Consider the following 18,330-nt stretch of genomic DNA (forward strand, 5'->3'; position numbering starts at 1 on the left):
TAATCTAACAAGCATTTGCAATGCAATAGATTTCACATTTATGAGAGTTTGAGCTATTGACATTGCAAATAACAAAGCCTTTTAATTTTGTTTTCGTTTTTAAAACAAATAAAAGGCATTGTCATTTACAATACCAATAGCTTAAACTTGCATAAATGCGAGACCTATTGCATTGCAAATACTTGTTTTTAAAGTGATAAGCTTTTATTTTGGACAATCGAGTTTAGTGTTCTAAGAGGATAATTGCAAATTTATAGAAAGGTGCATATTTTGATACAGGCATTCTAATTCTATGAACTGCTAAAAATCTGTCTACCTAAGAACTATATACTACGCAAGACTGCAGGACCTCCTTTTTCCCACCCAGCTCCTCTTAATGAGGAGTTTTAGGTTATGATGGTTTTTTGGCTGCGTGTGCAGTATAGAAATATAATTTACGTAAAATAACCATTCATAAACTAGCCTCTCATCTATACTGTTGCAGACTTTTTAGGGAAGATCCGCAGAAAAAGCACAATTTTGTAACCTTTTGGTCAAATTTTCCTAGAGCAGGTGAACCCATATCATTCCTAGAGATGGTCAGGTTTATTTGGCACATCATGAAAGTATTGAAATATTTCACATGTCCTTTCAATTCTATGCTTTTATGTGTAATGTATGCTCTAAAATGCACCACTTGCCATATTTTCAAATCTTTCTTGGTCAGTGGCTGGGATGTTGGGAATTCTGGAATTTTTAAAACACCACGAGAAAGTAGCACTTTCTTACTTTGCTAACTAGGTTGAAATTTGGGGCAGATTCATACCTCAACTCTTTCAAAGATCAGCAGGTCCTACCACCGCCCAAACTCTCAGATGAGACCTGAAATTTGTCCTTAGAACTCACAAAGCATCCAGCACACCCAGCACCAGAGATGTTAAGACCAGTGCAAAACCCTTGGGCACTCAGCCTGTTCTCTATAATCGAAACGGTTGTATTACCCCCTTGCGCCCACCCACCACCCTCTTACACACCCAGGCTAATCACCAGGCACTGTGTTAGTTAGCAACAGTCAAAAGGAACTGCCCAGGGCAATTCGGGCCATCAGCAGTTTGGTCACTAATAAACCGAGTAGGGCCCATCCAAAGGTTACCCAATTTCTTACGGTGGAGTTCAGAGATCCATTACGTGATCATAAAGTGTCACAAAACTACACCAGCTTTCTTATTATAGTTTGAAACCTATATGTTGAGCTTTATGGAATGCCCTTAACCATTTTTTTCCGGTGAATCCAAGATGTTATATTTGTTAAGTACACGAATATTTTTTCGCAGCCAAATATCAAAAACATTCATGCACTTCTAGGATTTTAACTCCTGAATTAATGCAATTAATAAAAGACCATCCAAATAACTTAAGGTCTCAATTACTTACCGGTAATTGCATTACTCTGAGTCATGATTTAACACGCGGGGACTATAAGTAGCCCCCACACCCTCAAACCACCTATAATACCACAGAGACCAAAACCACACCAAAAGGTTGGCCTGGACTACCAGGGAGGGAGGGATATATTTAAGTAATGGAAGCAAGGGAGTAGAACTCCAAGTAATGCAATTACTGGTAAGTAATTGAGACATTACCTCCTCGTCCCTCCCTCCCTCACTTCCATTCCTTAAACATTGAGATGTACAAAGCCAAACAGGACAACCAAAGAAGGTATGCAAAAACAGGCTAATCAAAAAACCCAGACAACAAGGAAAAGCACTACACAGGAACCATAGCGGAAAGAACCTTGGATCCAAAACCCTCAGCATGGTCAAGATCTCGGCCAATCGACAACAGCGAAGCCCAGGCGGCAGCCTGGCAAAACACAGAAATGGAAGCCCCAATGACCTCCGCACATGATGCCGCCATGGACAGAGTTGAAGAACCCTGAACCCCCAAGGAAAAAGGTGCCCCGCCACCTTGCACGCCAAAGAAATCGGAGACCGACCCAATAACTCAAAGAAGGAGCAGCAGGACGCAAACCCCGACACACAGGCCCAAAATAAAAAGCGAATCAGATAGACGGAAAGGAGCGACCCGCCCCAAATAGACCAGGAGAGCCCTCCAAACATCCAAAAACTGAAAACGCACCCCAGACTCCGATGACTGGTAATCAAAACAAAAAGGGAGGAAGGACCAACCCCTGACCCGTGCGGAACCGAGAAACCATCTCAGGACGAAAGGGAAGCACCGGACTCAAAACGAACCTACACTCAAAAAACAGAGAAAATGGGGGTTAGGAAGAGAGAGCACCCAGCTCACCCAGGTGGCGAGCGGAGGAAATGACCACCAAAAAGAAGGCCATGAAGGACAAAAGGTGTAGGGCCACAGAAAGCAAGGGCTCAAAGGGAGGGGACAGAAAAAGTGTCCAAAACCAGAGACAGATCCCAGAAGGGAAAAAGCCGCCAAGGGGCAGGAAGAACACAACCCAAATCCTCAAAAAGGCGATCAACCAAACCATCAGGATCCGAGAGAGAGCCCCAAGAGCGCCGAATCGCTCGAATTGCAGCTCACAGCAAACAAAGGGAAGAAACCAGCAAGCCCAAGGCAGACCCCTCCCGGAAAAACAGCATCACCTCAAACAAAGAAGAGGAAGGAGGGACCAAACCCATGTCACAACACCACCGACCGAAAGAACGCCAGAGCCTCAGGTAAAACTAGTCGGGAGACAGGCACCCAGTCGCCAGCCGAGTAGAGGTCAAACCAGCCGGAACCTCTTTACGTAGCAGACCCAAGCATCCAACCACCAGCTCGCCAAGCGCATCCTGGCCAGAACATCCCGCAGCAACACCAGGAACACCAAAGTTGACAGAGAAAGAGGCCACAACCACTCTACCCCGACCCCATCCCCACCAAGAGAGGAAACCAGGAGGCACGAGGCCAATCCTGTGCCACCAGAATCACCGGTGCCCCCAAGGATCAGAAGGAAGCGGAGAAGAAGGGGGAAGGGAGGAAAGGCATTCAGAAGCCTACGAGGCCAAGGAGAAAGCATCCACCGCCCAGGCCAAACCCTCCTGAGCGAGGGAGACAAATCGGGTCACCTAGACATTGCTTACATATGCAAAGAGATCCACAAACAACCCCTGAAGGAGGCAGAAATCCACAGAGGATGGGATGGTCCTGCCGAGAGCATCCTCCAGGGAACAGGACAGCAGAGAGTGCAATCAGAAGAGATGCCTCCCAACTGAACAGCAGCAGGACCACCAGAGCCATAGAATAGGATCTAGCCCCCCTCTGCCAGTGCACGTAAGCCATGGCAACAATGCAGCCTGTCCCGACTAGAACGGAGCTCAGCAGAAACAGAGAGACGGTCAACAGAGCCAACGGACTGTCCCAAACTCACTCCAAAACGATAACTTCCAGCCCTGTGAGGGGGACCAGAAGCCTCTGGTCCGAAGAACCCCCCAGCCAGGCCCCCCAGCCAGGCCCCCCACCCAGAGAGGCCGGCAACCACGGCGACCACCTCAGGAGCCGGAGGATAGAGGGAGACCCCTCACAGTAGATGATCCCGAACCATCCACCCACACAGAGCAGTCCAGGACGGAGGGGACACCGGAAACAGAGAAGAGAGGAGGAGGCAATGGGAAGACCAACGCGCCAGAACATGAGCCATCAGTGTGCGCAAACGAAACTGGGTCCATGGAACCAGAAAGACCGTGGCCGCCAAGCCCCCCTGCATCCGGAGCCAATGAGCCGGCATCAGGACCGGACAGAAGAGACAGGATGTGAGAAATAAACTTGTCCACCCCCAAACCTGTCCGAAACCAAGTCCCATCGAAGAGACAATCTTGGGATGGAACAAGGAACAACACCCCCACATAGAGAAGAAAGCTGTGCCCCCCTCAAAACGGTCAGAACCACTCCTGTGTGACTGAGAGCCAAACGAAAAGAGGGAGCATGAACCAACCAACCGTCCAGGCAAGGATGGAGAACAACCCCAGGGCGTGGACCAAGGCCACCAACGGAGCCAGAAGCATGGTGAAGACCCGCGGAGCCGACTGCAGACCAAATGGCAAAACCACAAACCGGAAGAGGGAGACGCCAATTGCAAAACGCAAAAACTCCTGATGCACCTGAGTCACTGGAACAGGAAGATAGGTGTCCGGCAGATAGTCAGAAGCCACGAGGTCCAGGACCCCCACCAATGTAAGGAAGGACTGCAAGGTCACCATCTTGAAGTGAACGGTCCGATCCCAAACATTCACCCACTTGAGGACGAGGACCAGAACCAGCCGGAACCCCCCCACCCAGACAACGGCTGGACCAGAAACAAAATGGAAAAACCCAGACCCCGCTCCGCAAGGGGGACGGGTACGAACGCCTCCTGCGCCAGAAGATCCCGAACCCCCTCCAGAAGAGTAGACCACGGCGCCTGGGACCAAGGGACAGGTGCACGGATGGAGACCCAACCTGGTGGAACAGCGAAAAGTCGTAAGGACAACCACTCCCGACAATATCCAATGCACAGAGAACCCACACATCCAGCCACCAAGCATTTAGAAAAGACAACAGCCTCCCGCCCACAGGCCAAGAGGCTGCCTCGCCGCACTCGCCACGGCAGACGCCGTTATGGTCAGGAACGTACGCCAACGGTCCTGAAAAGGATCAGAGGACCACCGGGAAGAACGGATGAAGCTGAGACAGAATCCAGAAATGCACATCAAAAAGCATCAAGCCAACAAAGGGGAACTCAAGGAGAGAAGACTCCTCCGAAGAATATGCCCTCCTGTCACGCATCCACAGGGACCCAGGCACAGCTGAAGACGGCAGCCAGGAGAATGGCCCGCTACACCGTGTGGACAAGCAAGCCTGAGCAGTCAGTCACCACATGAATAGCCATGGCGAGTCACCCAAAGACACCAATGACTGCGCCGAAGATGAATAAAGACAGCCATGACAGAGGGAGGAAGAGAGACCCCCCCCCCCCCCTCCACTAGGGTGTACAGTCACTGCCGGAACCCCCCCTGAGCATGCTACCATGAAAGGGCACAGCGAGCACGCGGGGCCTAACATACAGCGGAAATACGTCATCGACCCCTCAGGAGCAGAGAAAGACTTAAACCCCAAGCATTCCCCAAAGGGTCGGAGGATTGCAGGAACCTCTTCCTTAAGAACAAACTGCCCGGAAGAGGTAGAAGGCCTGGCAGCTCCCGAAGAAGAAGAGCCCTCAGATGGCGAGTCCACCGGAACCACTGCAGAATGAGAAGACCAGCGCTTAGCAGGGACCCTGGCTCCCAGAGTGTGAGCCACAGCAGACTCAAACATGTCCATTTAGTACCTCAGAAGACTGCGCCCGGAAGGAAACGGCACAAGAACGAAACAAACACTAGAAGCACAGCAGAGAACCTCATTAATACAGCTGTCCGACAGTGGCTGCGCGTCCTGACCACATAATGGAAATGTGAGCAGGCACCGGGTGACGTCACTTCGGAAGGTGCCCCCCCCCCTCCTCGAGTCTTGAGTCGGGAGGGCGTGGGGGGGGGGGGGGGGAGAAGAGGATGAACCCATAGGCGACTCTGGGGAAAGACTGAGCAGAGTCCAGTTGCCAATCCAAGCCCAGGTGCTGAGCCAACATAGATCGAGTCCCGAATCAAATAGGGAGCCGAACAACTGGGAGGTACAGAAATGAGCCAAAGTGGTTAAAAAAAACAACTCAAGCAGCAATCCCACAATAAAGGATAAAAAACGGCCTCACAAGAGGCCCTTACTGTAATCAGGGACACAAACAGGCAGCCGAAGAACCCTGCCGTCCCCACCGCTGCCGCTACCCCTTCCGGCCTCCAACCCGGAAAGAAATCCCCGGCCACACAGGACCGGTGACTCAGTCAGCCGGATCCCGCCCGCTCCGTCGCCAAGAGCACCCTGCTACTCCAGACACTGCGAGGGAAGGCATCGGGCTGCCCAGGCCAGGACTGCCAGGCCCAGCAGGCAGAGAACAACGAGGGAGAGGACCGCCCACAAAGAATCCAAACAACGAACTTTAGAAGACCGCAGCACCGCAAACGGCCAGCGCGTGGTACACGCGTCTCAACAGGTGAGACAAGAGAAAAACAGGAGGTTTGAGGGGGGTGGGGGCTACTTATAGTCACCGCGTGATAAATCATGTGGTATGGGTGTCTGGTAAGGCAGGGATGCCTCAATGCGTAAGGAATATGGGGGGGGGGAGGTAATGACCAGAATTCAATGTACTATAATAAAGGCAATATATTTGTGATATTCCTTGTTCGCACGATTAATAAGTGCAGAAACAACATCTCCAGACACTGTCTGCATGCACATATCATTACCTAGCTCTCATCAAAGCACCACCAGATACCACTCACACCAGCCGAGAATTCCTTAAACTGCCCTCTGCAGCGCTATGGACCTTCTCACATCCTCTTTGATGGTCACACAACTTCTAGAATGGAATATCCTGACAGCCAGCACACACCAGCTCTGCACACACATCAATGCTGTGCATGTCTGAAACCATTTTGTATGTCAAAAATACTATTTAGGGAATGGGATAAAGGTTATCTTGCTTCTCAGTCCCCCCCCCAGACCAGAACTACATTATGCATGCATAGTTCACCTTAGGCATGATAAATGCTTCTTCATGCAGTTCATTCGGCCAAACAGGCTCAACACCCTGGGACAGTGTGAAGTACAAGATATATTTCCTTACTGTCATAGTTGGTGCAGTCCAAAAGTTTCTGGATATCATTGAGATTACCAGTCGTAGGAAACAAGAGCACTTTCGCACAGTCATATCTTCCTTCTTTGCAGGCCAAGTGCAAAGCTGTGTTCCCTGCCTTTTCTGGAACACATAGGCTGGCTCCAGCCAGAATCAGCTTGCTGGTGAATACAGGCAGTCCAATGATGACAGCAATGTGAAGAGCAGTCTGCCAAATAATGAGAAAAATCAATGAGAAACGTATAGTACCAAAAGTAGAAGTCAAAGATTTGAAGGGACTTGGCAGAAAGGAAAACTCTGTAGTGCAAAGTCAGACGAAATTAACAGACCTAGAAATCTTGTCAAGCGAGCACAGGCCGTCTCAGTTACCAAGTGTGTAGGTCAAACGCTCCAACTTCAGTTCAAGAACTGTGAAAACTTATCCATTAAAAGAGGCCTACGTCTCCCACTTCCTCCGAGCTCTTCCTCAGCCAATACCGCCCCTCTAAATGCTGCCCTAATTTACAACTCCGTTTCATCCACAAATCCCGTATTCTCAAACCTCTGAATTCAAATTCACCGTCTGGCATCATCACCACGTTTTGGATCCCAGGTAGATTCAAGCAATGATGAAATGACCCTTGGGTTCACCAGTGACAGTGTGAAATACTACACATATGCAAAAACAACAGTTGATGGACAGAATGCAGAACAATGTCATACATTCACTGCAGTACAGAGATCTGGGACTAAATCCATCCTTTTTTTGCTCACCATGACATTCCAGTTTGAACCCAGCCATATGCAAATCAGTCTTGACCCTGTGCCCCATGGGAACAGTCCAGCCCGAACTGCCAAGCCAGGCCCTCACTGGACTGGAAACAAGCATCCAAGGAACGGTTTCGGGCTTTCAGCCCTCATCAGCCTGGATAGTGGATTCCAGTGGCATGGAGAGAACGGGACTCACGTCGGAGCATACCAGTCCCACTCGGGGTGACAAATGCAAAAACAACTGTTGATGGATAGAATGCAGAATAATGTCATACATTCACCCCAGTACAGAGATCTGGGCCTAAATCCATCGTTTTTTTGCTCACCATGCCATTCCAGTTTGAACCCAGCCATATGCAAATCAGTCTTGACCCTGTGCCCCATGGGAACAGTCCAGCCCGTACTGCCAAGCTACACATACCCATAACGTGTACTCAGACAGAGAATTTGTAAATAGAATTAGGTAGAGGGGAAGAGAAAATAAATCATGCACCATAGAGCCTTGCCTTCAATGGTCAAGTTAAAAAGCATACACAGTATCGGATTTTCAAGTGCATATTTTCCCTGGCAAGCTTTTTTTATAATATCGTAATTCTTGCAGGTAGGAGAGTACAGATGCCATTGGACGGGGAAATCGCTCTGCATTTAATGGAGAAAAAAAAAACCTGCAACCCGGTGTATGTGGGGGCTTAATTTTAAATTTATACTTAAAGTGATCCAAAAGGAGAACATGCTCTGGTTTTTCCAACTGTCCTGTATTACAATTGGAGGGAACCACTTCAAATCCACAATAGTGATGATTGAAATTGTTTGATGATAATGCGGTTAAGAGTTTTTGTATTTTTATTCAATTGCAGGTTTAAAACAAAAGTATAGTAATTTGCGCTTTGAATTGAAGCCGTGTCTCAGACTCTCATCAACTGTAATACAAGAGACTATTAGACTGACCCAAAATTAATAAGAGTAGATCGGTTGTTTAAGGATATCAGACCATGTGGGTGAGTTCTCTTAGCAAGGGCATTAGTACATACCCGATGGTAATACTTTGTACATTTCCTACAAAATCCCTACTGAGTAATTGCCAGTTACGTTCCTGGGAGTTGAAAAACCAGATCGATATCCTATGTACAATTTCATAAAAAAGCACATTTGGAAAAAACCTTGACATACAGTTTCCAAATAGTTTTTTTTTTTTTTTTTAAATGGCACGAAAATTACCAGCCCAATCCCTACTCGGAGGAGTTGGTTCTAAAAAACAGCTGGAAAAGGGGAGCTGAAAGCCAATAACGCCACTCAATGTCATTAAAACGGATTAAAATTAGGTAAATGTGAAATCTGGTGTCAGAGCACTTATTCCATGCAAACGTGATGCTATCCATTACGGAAAATAGGCATGGGAGACAACAGCCATCGTTTGGGATTCAAGGGGCACCAAATCTCAAGGTTATGACTTCCAGCTACACAGGCATTCTTTTCTTTCTCCTAGGAGAAGTTCCGATGGAACCATAGAAAGTCAACTAAAAAGCATTTGTTGGGTTCAAAGACAATTTAGACGTGGGTTTATTTTATCCATAGGACTTATGCAAAGCTAAGTTGGCACAACATAAACGCACAAAGTGTCACAATAAAGCAGGCCAAACCACAGTGTTTGTAAGTATGGGCCTATTCCAAGAGTTGGAGAGCTTTCTCATGACAAAGTATCAAAGTCTTCAGAAAGAAGAGGATAAATGTTTGTAAGCATCGAATCATCCACCTTACATAGAATATGTGGGATCTGTTGTCAATGTATATGGGAGCATGCAAATCATGATGCACAATCAAGACTGACCTGTCCCAAATCATTCTGTAGGTCCAGGAATTCAGTTCTCCCCATGCACTGCAGAACAGCATCAAGAAAGGTTTCATGCTCATGAATAACAGCCAGGTGTAGAGCTCTAGATAGACAAAACACCCTGTAAGTGCATTGTTCAGCACAGAGACCACTTAAGCACACCCAACGAAATGACACTGAGAGAGATCAATGAATATGAAACAGAAATGTTACCCTGACAAAGCATTCGTAATAGAACACAAAAACTTAACCAGGTAAAGATTTGGCTTTCCAAAGTACAGTAAAATCAATGCAAAATGGCCAAAGTCATAGGCAGGAAATTGTTTTGAACAATGACATAAGTATAGTGACATTCATATTCAATCCATACCAGTCATGCTGGAAGTGCATCAAACAAAAGGCATGTGATGTCTCAAAAATGGCAATAAGAATTGGCAAGGTCAATAGGTCTCACCAATTACAAGATCTATTGGCCTTGTCAAAGTTAGCACCGTAGAGTAGAGCGCCACAGAGTCTCGCAGTGTGGAGTATGCATGTTGTGGCAGCACAAGGCTATCACAGACAACACATTTTCAATTGAAATTACCATTACATTTGCACAGACATCAAACTACATAGCGCACAAACCATAACGTGCAGAAACTACTTCATTGTGTATTAATCTGTTCATATTGTATTAAAATATTTGTTTCCACCACACATCAGATATACAAAAAATGTGCTTCATGTGTGCTTTTCTAATTTGGATATCTTCAGAAATATTTGTCCAATTAATTCACTGGCATTTCAATTTTATTGTGAGCTAGAAAAAAAATAAGCATTCCACAGATTTTCCTTTAAACCCCACAGGACACAGCAAGTTTGCCACTTAAATCACCTCACTTTGCAGTCAGAGTAAGAAAAGTAAACATCTTTCATTGGAAAACAGAAGGTAACATTTAACTGGTTTTGAATACACAGCAAATGTAACGAGATAAAACAAAATTTAAAGGCAGGTTTTATCGCTCATTCACTTCTGAACTCCAGCATGGTTATTTTGGAAGTGCTTCCGCATCTTCCGTTCCCCTACTTCAAGCACCAATAGGATAGGCTTGAAATTGGGGAAGGGGATTGCTGAAGTTATGCCAATTAGTAAAGTCCACAGACTAAAATAAACAAGTTGGCAGACAACATTGCTCTTCTCATCTTCATGAAAGACTGATAAACTGGTGGTGACAAAGATAAAGCGAACCATTCTAGCAGAGAGATAGGAGGCAGGAAACAAAACAAGCATTTGCAATGCAATAGGCCTCGCAGTTACGTAAGTTTAAGCTATTGGCATTGTAAATAATGCCTTTTATTTATGTTTTTAAAAAGACAACAAAAATAAAAGGCATTGTTATTTGCAATGTCAATAGCTCAAACTCGCGTCAATGCGAAACCTAATGCATTGCAAATGCTTGTTAATATGGTCGTTCAGTTGAACATAAGGCTTTTTTGGTCATATCTAAGGTAACAAACATGCTTCTGACACTTCTTTATTATAACTTTTCAGCATGCTGCGGACTTCTGTACAGCACAGCTTAAAGACATAAGTTCCTAAAGGCGGGACCTAGTGGCTATGCCAATGCTTGTGTTAGGCAGAGGTGAGATAATACGTAATTTGCCTAGAATCACTGAATGTTGAGCGTCCTTGCCGAGTCTCCAGACTCCTCCAAATGGTAGCCATGTTGACATGGGCATGTGCTCAAATCAAATTATACACAGGGCTGTTTCTCTTTCATTCCACGCTCCTGCACTAGCCTGTGTATACAGTGTTCCACAAATACAATCACCTGCAGCACCGTCCTCACTATGCAGGGTGCATATTTATAGATGTATAATGAATTTATAGAGCGAGAGGGGAAAAGATTTGGCAGTTAAAATTAATTAAAAAATAAAAACATATGATGGCATTGATAGGGTCGATGTAGTAGTGGTGGACGACGCAGTGGTAAATTAATCTTGTGGTAACCCACTTTATGTAGTGCGAGACAATGTAATTATCCATGGTGTAATGGGTGTTGATGCAGTGTAATACACCTGCACATACATTGGTAACAATGTTACCTTTTGATATGAAACGCTGGCCAGACAAGTGTTTAGATCGTTAAAGGGGTGAATCAGACTTTCACCATTCCGAGGGCTATCAATGCAAGTACCACCGTCCCGGGTAGCATTGTGCAGAAAGTGGAAGAAAACACATTAGAAATCATATTGAATAAATATCTAACTACCACAAGAGGCGTTCGCTTTCATTGCAGGCTTGTTATCCTTGATTTAATAGTGTACCTGCTGAGTGTAACGTGTTCATAGAATATAAATTGCAGTATTTCGGCAGTAAAAGGCGTCAATAGGAAAGCTAAACGGAAGGCTAGTTAAATGATTAGTGCAGTATGTAACAATAGCCCCCAGGTACCGTGAAGAGTACTTTTGTTGATAAACCAGTGAATGAATTAACTTGAATTGAAATTCGTCAAACTGCAGTAGAGCAGCATTGAATGAAGAACAGTGCATATGTACATTAATTTAAGTTTTTAATGTTAGCATGCCATTATACCTGCAGGGGACAAATGACATCCGGGAACTTGTGACCGGTCTTATTTTTAGTACAAAACGAGGGGAATAAAGGGTGGTAAAGGGTGCATTGCGAGTCTTCTGGTGTTTTCTTCAACCTTTTATTCGATGGTGGCACCCACGAGCCTCGTGCTCCCACGGTACACGTACGCCATAGCCATGCGTGCGCAGCTTTCCACCTTGTCAGTGGTAAATAGTTTTAGGGGTGACGCACATTTATTAAAGGTTTATCTGCTTATAGTGGCGTGGTTTAGTTGCCAGACTGTAGTCTGTTGTCCAGGGAGACCAGAGTTGTAATACCGGATTCTGTACTTCACCAAAATGTGTGATCCTGAGCAAATCGTTTTATCCCGCTGGAAGTTCTCTCGTCTGCAGAAATTGGAGGGGAATCAAATGCGTTAATCTCTATTATTTAATTGCTACACTCCACATCTGATTTAATGATATTTTGTTGGTTGTTCCTGTGCCCGAAATGTGCGGAAACCAATGAGAATTTGGTCAATTATTTGTATTTTCACTGTGAAATAATTCCAGTACTCTTATAACGGTTTTTACATTGTGTTTACTTTCCTTTTTCAAGTTAAAGCACACCTTTTAAATTTACAATTAAACAATAGTCTGTTTTGTCTCTTTCCGGAATTTTCGCCTGCCCCATCGCCCCAACGCACAGGGTCTCACTGAATGTTCCCCACACTAAGTGCTGAGAATTTTTTTGAAGAGAGGCGCAGATGCCTCGTAGCGCTCTACACTACAGGGCAAAGGGAGTGTGGTGGAAGTAATGATTCCATGGCCCCCAGCCTTACTTGGGTAGTTAAAGACATTACCATTAGGGTGCAATGGGACCGAAACACATGTGAGTTCCGGTGTCACGGGATCTGCTGCGCCGCTGCGACAATGATACAACCTAGTCTTGTCCACACACCATCTCACCTGTGTCAGCGGCAGAGGCGACCGACAATCCTGCGACTTCAATGACTGATCAGTATTTTTAAGAGAACCCTGTGTTAAAAAAAAAAAAAACACTTGTCCGAAAACTAAACCAATCGGCAGGCGAGAAACTACATTAGAAAGCAGTTTTTGTTTACAGGCTACATAGCGTAGATGTCGATATAAGGACAAACACTGGAGCCCTTTCTATTAAAGGTTAATTCTCGCTGCGGTCTCACGAGGAGAAGGAACGGAGGATGGTGCCAGGGGCCTGCTGCTATGAAGAACCCCTGGAAGCAGAACTTTTAAACAAGTGCACGCCATTGCCTTGTCCTCCCCGTGACCCAGTGCACCTCTGAGCTCCATGCCTGCATCACAGCAGTTGTGAAGCCTTTTCTTATCTGCCTGTTAAATAAACAAGATAAGAAAAGTCTTCACGACAGCCATGAATAAGGCGAGGCAGTCCACCAAAAAGCCAAAAGGGAGGCAACTAAAAACCCTCCTTTCCGATGGGAAGCCGGCGTTTACCATAAACGCCGACACAACCCAATGAAAAGGAGAGGCGGGGCTTGAGTCCCCTTCTAATAAGTAACTGGTTTACTATAGCTCTCGCAGGCGAGGAGCGCATGCACTCCAACGCCAGGCGAGACCTAAAAGAAATAAAAACCAGCCAAGCACGTTTATTACTTCCTGAACTAACATACAAGGGAGAGAACACATACTCTCTAGGAGTGCCTCCCAGAAAGCGAGCACTTGTGGAAGACTACAAGGAGTCAATTAGATAGATGGTAAACAGGCTATGATCCACAGGAGGGAGGGATGTGGTAAACAGGTTATGCTAAACAGGAGGGACAGAGACATGCTGGACAGCCAAAAACAAATAAAGTCAGCTAACAGAAAGCAGGCAAATATGAGTTACAAAACACAAAGCAATGGGCGGAATGGATTCCTAGGGAAAACATGATGGTTGCCAGTTTATGTGGACTTGAATAGAGAGTTGTTGTATAAGGTGCAAAATCAATGGTAAAGCGAATAGGCCTTTTTGTTTCATAGGGAAAGTCATGCCAGCTTTGATAGGTTTATTATGAAACACTAACCAAGTCAGTAGGCAAGACCTACATAATTGTAAAAGGTGTCTATTAAAGACAATAGGCATTTAAGGATGGATTGTTATTACACTGTGCAAAAGCCTGCAAACAAGTATTTTGTTCCATGGAATTTCACAGATTACCAGAGTTTGCAAGTGTTTTGGTCTTGGAAATCCACCCAAACAAACTATGGGAATACAAGATATGCACTACAATAATACTGGTACGCTCTCATGGGGAATACAACGTTTCTTTGACCTCTATAAAATTATATATATTTGCACTTTTTGACTGTATGCAGGTTGGCTGTCTTGTGGAAAGCTTATGTTCACCCACACTGACAAACCCTGGGAGTAGAATTACAGTGTAACTATTCCTTCTAGTCCTGGTTAGGAGGTGCCATATGTTTTGCCAGCTGTAATTTTGGATAGATTTGTACATTTAGAAATATATGCCTGGTAGTTGCCAGTTTATGTGCGCTTCAGCTGGCCTCTGTAGTGCATAGTGTAAAGCGATTGGTAACGGCTTGAGACCTTATGGGTTCTCTGGGAGAAGATATGTTAGATTCCTTAGGTGTGATCTGTTTATGAAGAAGAAGAAAAAGCGCACAATTAAGCCTTACTTACTGTGAAAAGCATGTATTAAATGCAATAGGCTTTTAAGGATGGGTTGTTATTACACTATGCTAAAGCCTCAAAACGTGTAAAAGTATTTTTTATATGAGATCTTGCAGACTACTGGTAGTAGGCAAAGGTTTTGGTGACCCACTCTAACAAACCATGGGGATAGACGATTAGCACTATGGTAATCCTTATTCAGCTCTATTAAAATAGATTTTATCTAGTTTTTACAACGGCATTTTGTACACATTCGTAATTTTATTACAGTATATCGGATGGTTGCCTTGTGGGAAGGCTTACGGTCAACATAGTATGTCTGAGTTGGTTATGGTGATAAGTGAATGATAAAAGTTATGGGTCTGATTGTTAACAACCGGTTATGATAAATGCAGTAGGCCTGACACATCGTTCGTGAAATGCATGTCTAAAAGACAGTAGGCATTCAAGGATAGATTGGTATTACTCTGTATTAAAGTTTACTAATAATCTGTAAGATTCCATGAAACAAAATGCTTATCATAGTAGTTAGGAGTTTCGTGCTGATTATCTCCTCAGATAATCTAGATTTTAGAATTCTTGCTAGGCCCAGCTAGGAGATATAGAATAGCGAATTTTGTACACAATGTAATTGTAGACTGTATGGCTGATGGCTGCCTTGCATGAAAGGTTAAGTGCAGCAGAGGAGGCCTCAGTTGGCTATGGCAATAACCCATTGAAAGTAGCCAGAGCCTGGACTTGTTCAAACATAAAATATTTCTGATGCCACAGGTCAGATATATGAATTATGAAAAGCCTTGATATATGTAGCAGGCCTAACTTATTGCTTGTGAAAGGCGTATGTTAAAGTAAATGGGTTTTTAAGGATGGGTTGTTATTTCTCTGTATTAAAGTCTTCAGATAGGTATTTTGCTGCATCATTTTTTACAGATTACCTTTGTAGGGCATAGATTTAGTGTGGTTTACCACCTCTCACAAATTGAAAGGGTAGAAGAGTTTTGCTATAACTCTTGCTAGAATCTCTTACCATCTGTCTGCAAGGCTCATGTAATAAAATAAATCATTAAATACATACATCCATATATATATTTATAGAGATACACAAAGGGCCTTTGGTTCAGCTCTGTTCTGGCACTGGTTTGTCTGAGTGTCATTTACACCCTGCATCATACCATGACAGTGTACTGAAAGGGGTAATGGCTTAGTCTACATCAGTGATGAACTCTCTTGCCCTACGGATGACCGCATTTACTAATCATATCTGTGTATATCCACCTGAACAGGAGTATTTTTCAATGACCGGGCTGGTTGTCCAGACCATTAGTTTTATTTATTTTTCCTTTCATAATTCGTTTTCGTTTCTCATCTTTTTATTTAAATGTTTCATAACAGTTTACTACAGCTATCCAGGCAGTGCTAACAGGTCACTTGGTTGCCGCTCACTCCATCTGCCGGGCGTCGCATCTCACATGGCCCCTTCCTCGAAATCAGGTAGTCATTATGAACTGCTGATGTCCACAGTGTATCAATGTTTTACTATTTCAAGACGGCCAAAACAGTGGCTCTAAAGGTAGCCATGCTATAAACATTACCACTATATACTTTTTACAATACCGCTACAAGACAGACACCTGCTGCTATGTTTAGTTTCAATACTGAAAGCAAATGCAGGCCATGTTTAGACTGCAACAGGTTTCGTTTTTCCTACTTGTATTATTTATTTATTTTATTTATCTTGTATATGTTGTTGAATTGGTGTGTGTTTTATTGTGATTGTGTCAGAGGGCGAATACAAGAATGAATCAGAGGATGGCTAGATGGATGAATGAATGACTGCAAACATGAGCAATAGTGTGCACGTATGCCGACTTGATAGCCTAATCCCATCAATGACACAAAAACACACTCATTCATGAGCTACACCTATTGACATAGTGAATGCTTGTCGTAATATGGGGACAAATGCAGAAAAAGAAAGAATATCAAAAGCATAGATTTTTTGGAGAGCCAGACACCACTGTGCGTAACCAAGTACAGGCTTTGTTTGCCTTTGCCCGGTTTTCTCTTTAGTTCAGATAGGATACAGGGACTGCCAGCAACATTAGCCTGCGTAAAACACGAACTGAAGAGTGGAGGCTCGGTCAGGGTCATGTGATCTTTCTGGTCAATGGAGCCTAGAGGTTGGCAAGCCCAGAACTTAAAGGGACAGCCAAGCAAAGGGTATTGCTCGGATCTTCGAGCCTGTGCACCAGCCAAGCCCTGAAAATGTTTGCTTTGTTAAGTCATACAAAAACCATCACGTAAAATACGACAGTCCCGTCAAAACCCAAAAAAGTGTATGGGCATGTGGAAGCTTTGATAACAGTACGTCACATTACACATGGTCACATTTGTATTTTAAATGCACAAGGAGGTTACGTGATTTGCCTAGAATCACAGGATGTTGAACCGATGCAGAGGCAGGGCTTCCCAAGTTAATAAAATCGGCAGCTCTAGCCAAAACACCACATCCTTGGTAAAGGGAGGATGGCAGGCAGAAACGACATGAAAGCTCGCCTTGTTATGGGCTTGAGGTTCCAATAGGACCTCAAGCAGAGCCAGGCTTTAAGCTCGAGCTTTGCTCGAACTTTCAGTGGCTTGCCCATCTCTAACGGAGCCTTCCTCATCAGGGAACCACCCTCCCTGGGAATCGAGGTGAAGAACAGAGACGTTAAGGGAGCCTTTCCTGGTTGGGCCAGGAAATAGCCAACGCACAAACTGTGCACCGATCACTCCAAAATAATCTTAAACTCTAACAAATGTTTTTGATGCACCACTGAATAAGGATATCGGACGGACTTAATTCCACTTGGTGATTATAGTACATTATATGTTGCTCTAGTCTACCTCTGGGCTGGTCTAGCAGATCTACTACTATAGTAGATACCTCATGGTTTGCTCTCCATTCACAATAATATGCCTCTCTCAGAACTACTACTACAGTTTCAAGGTTTCCACATGCCTCAGTTACTACTCTACTTCTGGGTCAGAATCACAGAAATACCTTATTTCTAGGTCCTCTTCTGGGTTATCGCTTCACCACACAAGCATGAATCTGTCAAACCTATTACTACAGCAACTTAGTCCGCCCCCATATTTCCGTTCTACTCTGCTCTTGGTTAAGCCTAACAGATCTTCCACTGTAGTACCAATGTTCCCTTCTGGTCTGTCCCCCATTACACACAAAAGTATATCTCTCACACCTACTACACAGATGTTAGAGTTTAATTTACTCACTTCTACTCCAATTGAGTAGGTATTAGAGATCTTCTACAGTTAGAGGCTGGGTACGTTGCCAGTGCAACAGATCGCTATCCTGCCATGCATCTTCTATGCAAAGCTTTTTTACGGCCCAGAAAGTCTTCTTACACCACACTACTGTCTGCAAAGTATAGCTACTAAACAATTGCAAAGAGGCTACTCCTCCCTTGAAGCTTAATTATCATTGCACCATAGCAACACGTTCAACTTAACATACTTGCTAACCAATCTCTCTGAAAATCAAAGACCCAATCACCTGTTACTGTGTGACCCGCCCCCATCAAGAACTTAATGTCAGCAAGAAAAGCCTAACTTTAGAGATATTGTAAACTATTACTTCCATTCAATGACAAGTAAGCTTCAGATTTCTAAATTGTAAGCTGGCAACTTGTTCATAAACGCCAACCTCCTATTACCAATTATTTGTAGATAAGCTTCTGCTGCACAACATTAATTATAAGGACCACTTCCTAAATCAACAACCAAGCAACTCGGACACTATCTAACAGATCTGGAACC

The 18,330-nt window shown here is 44.5% G+C and overlaps 1 protein-coding gene across 1 annotated transcript in view; it reads right to left on the minus strand.

The window, feature by feature from the left end:
- Positions 1-18,330, minus strand: part of LOC147659047 (NF-kappa-B inhibitor beta-like) — a 59,853-nt gene that overhangs the window by 32,034 nt on the left and 9,489 nt on the right. The window contains exons 2-3 of the mRNA XM_086952011.1: positions 9,282-9,387; positions 6,695-6,911 (exon numbers count right to left, since the gene is read on the minus strand). Coding sequence (XP_086808137.1) covers positions 6,695-6,911; positions 9,282-9,387 — 323 coding nt within the window. The remainder of the gene's footprint in view (positions 1-6,694; positions 6,912-9,281; positions 9,388-18,330) is intronic.

The sequence above is a fragment of the Lissotriton vulgaris genome, unplaced genomic scaffold (assembly GCF_964263255.1).
Source record: "Lissotriton vulgaris unplaced genomic scaffold, aLisVul1.2 SCAFFOLD_945, whole genome shotgun sequence".
In the NCBI taxonomy this organism is placed as follows: domain Eukaryota; kingdom Metazoa; phylum Chordata; class Amphibia; order Caudata; family Salamandridae; genus Lissotriton; species Lissotriton vulgaris.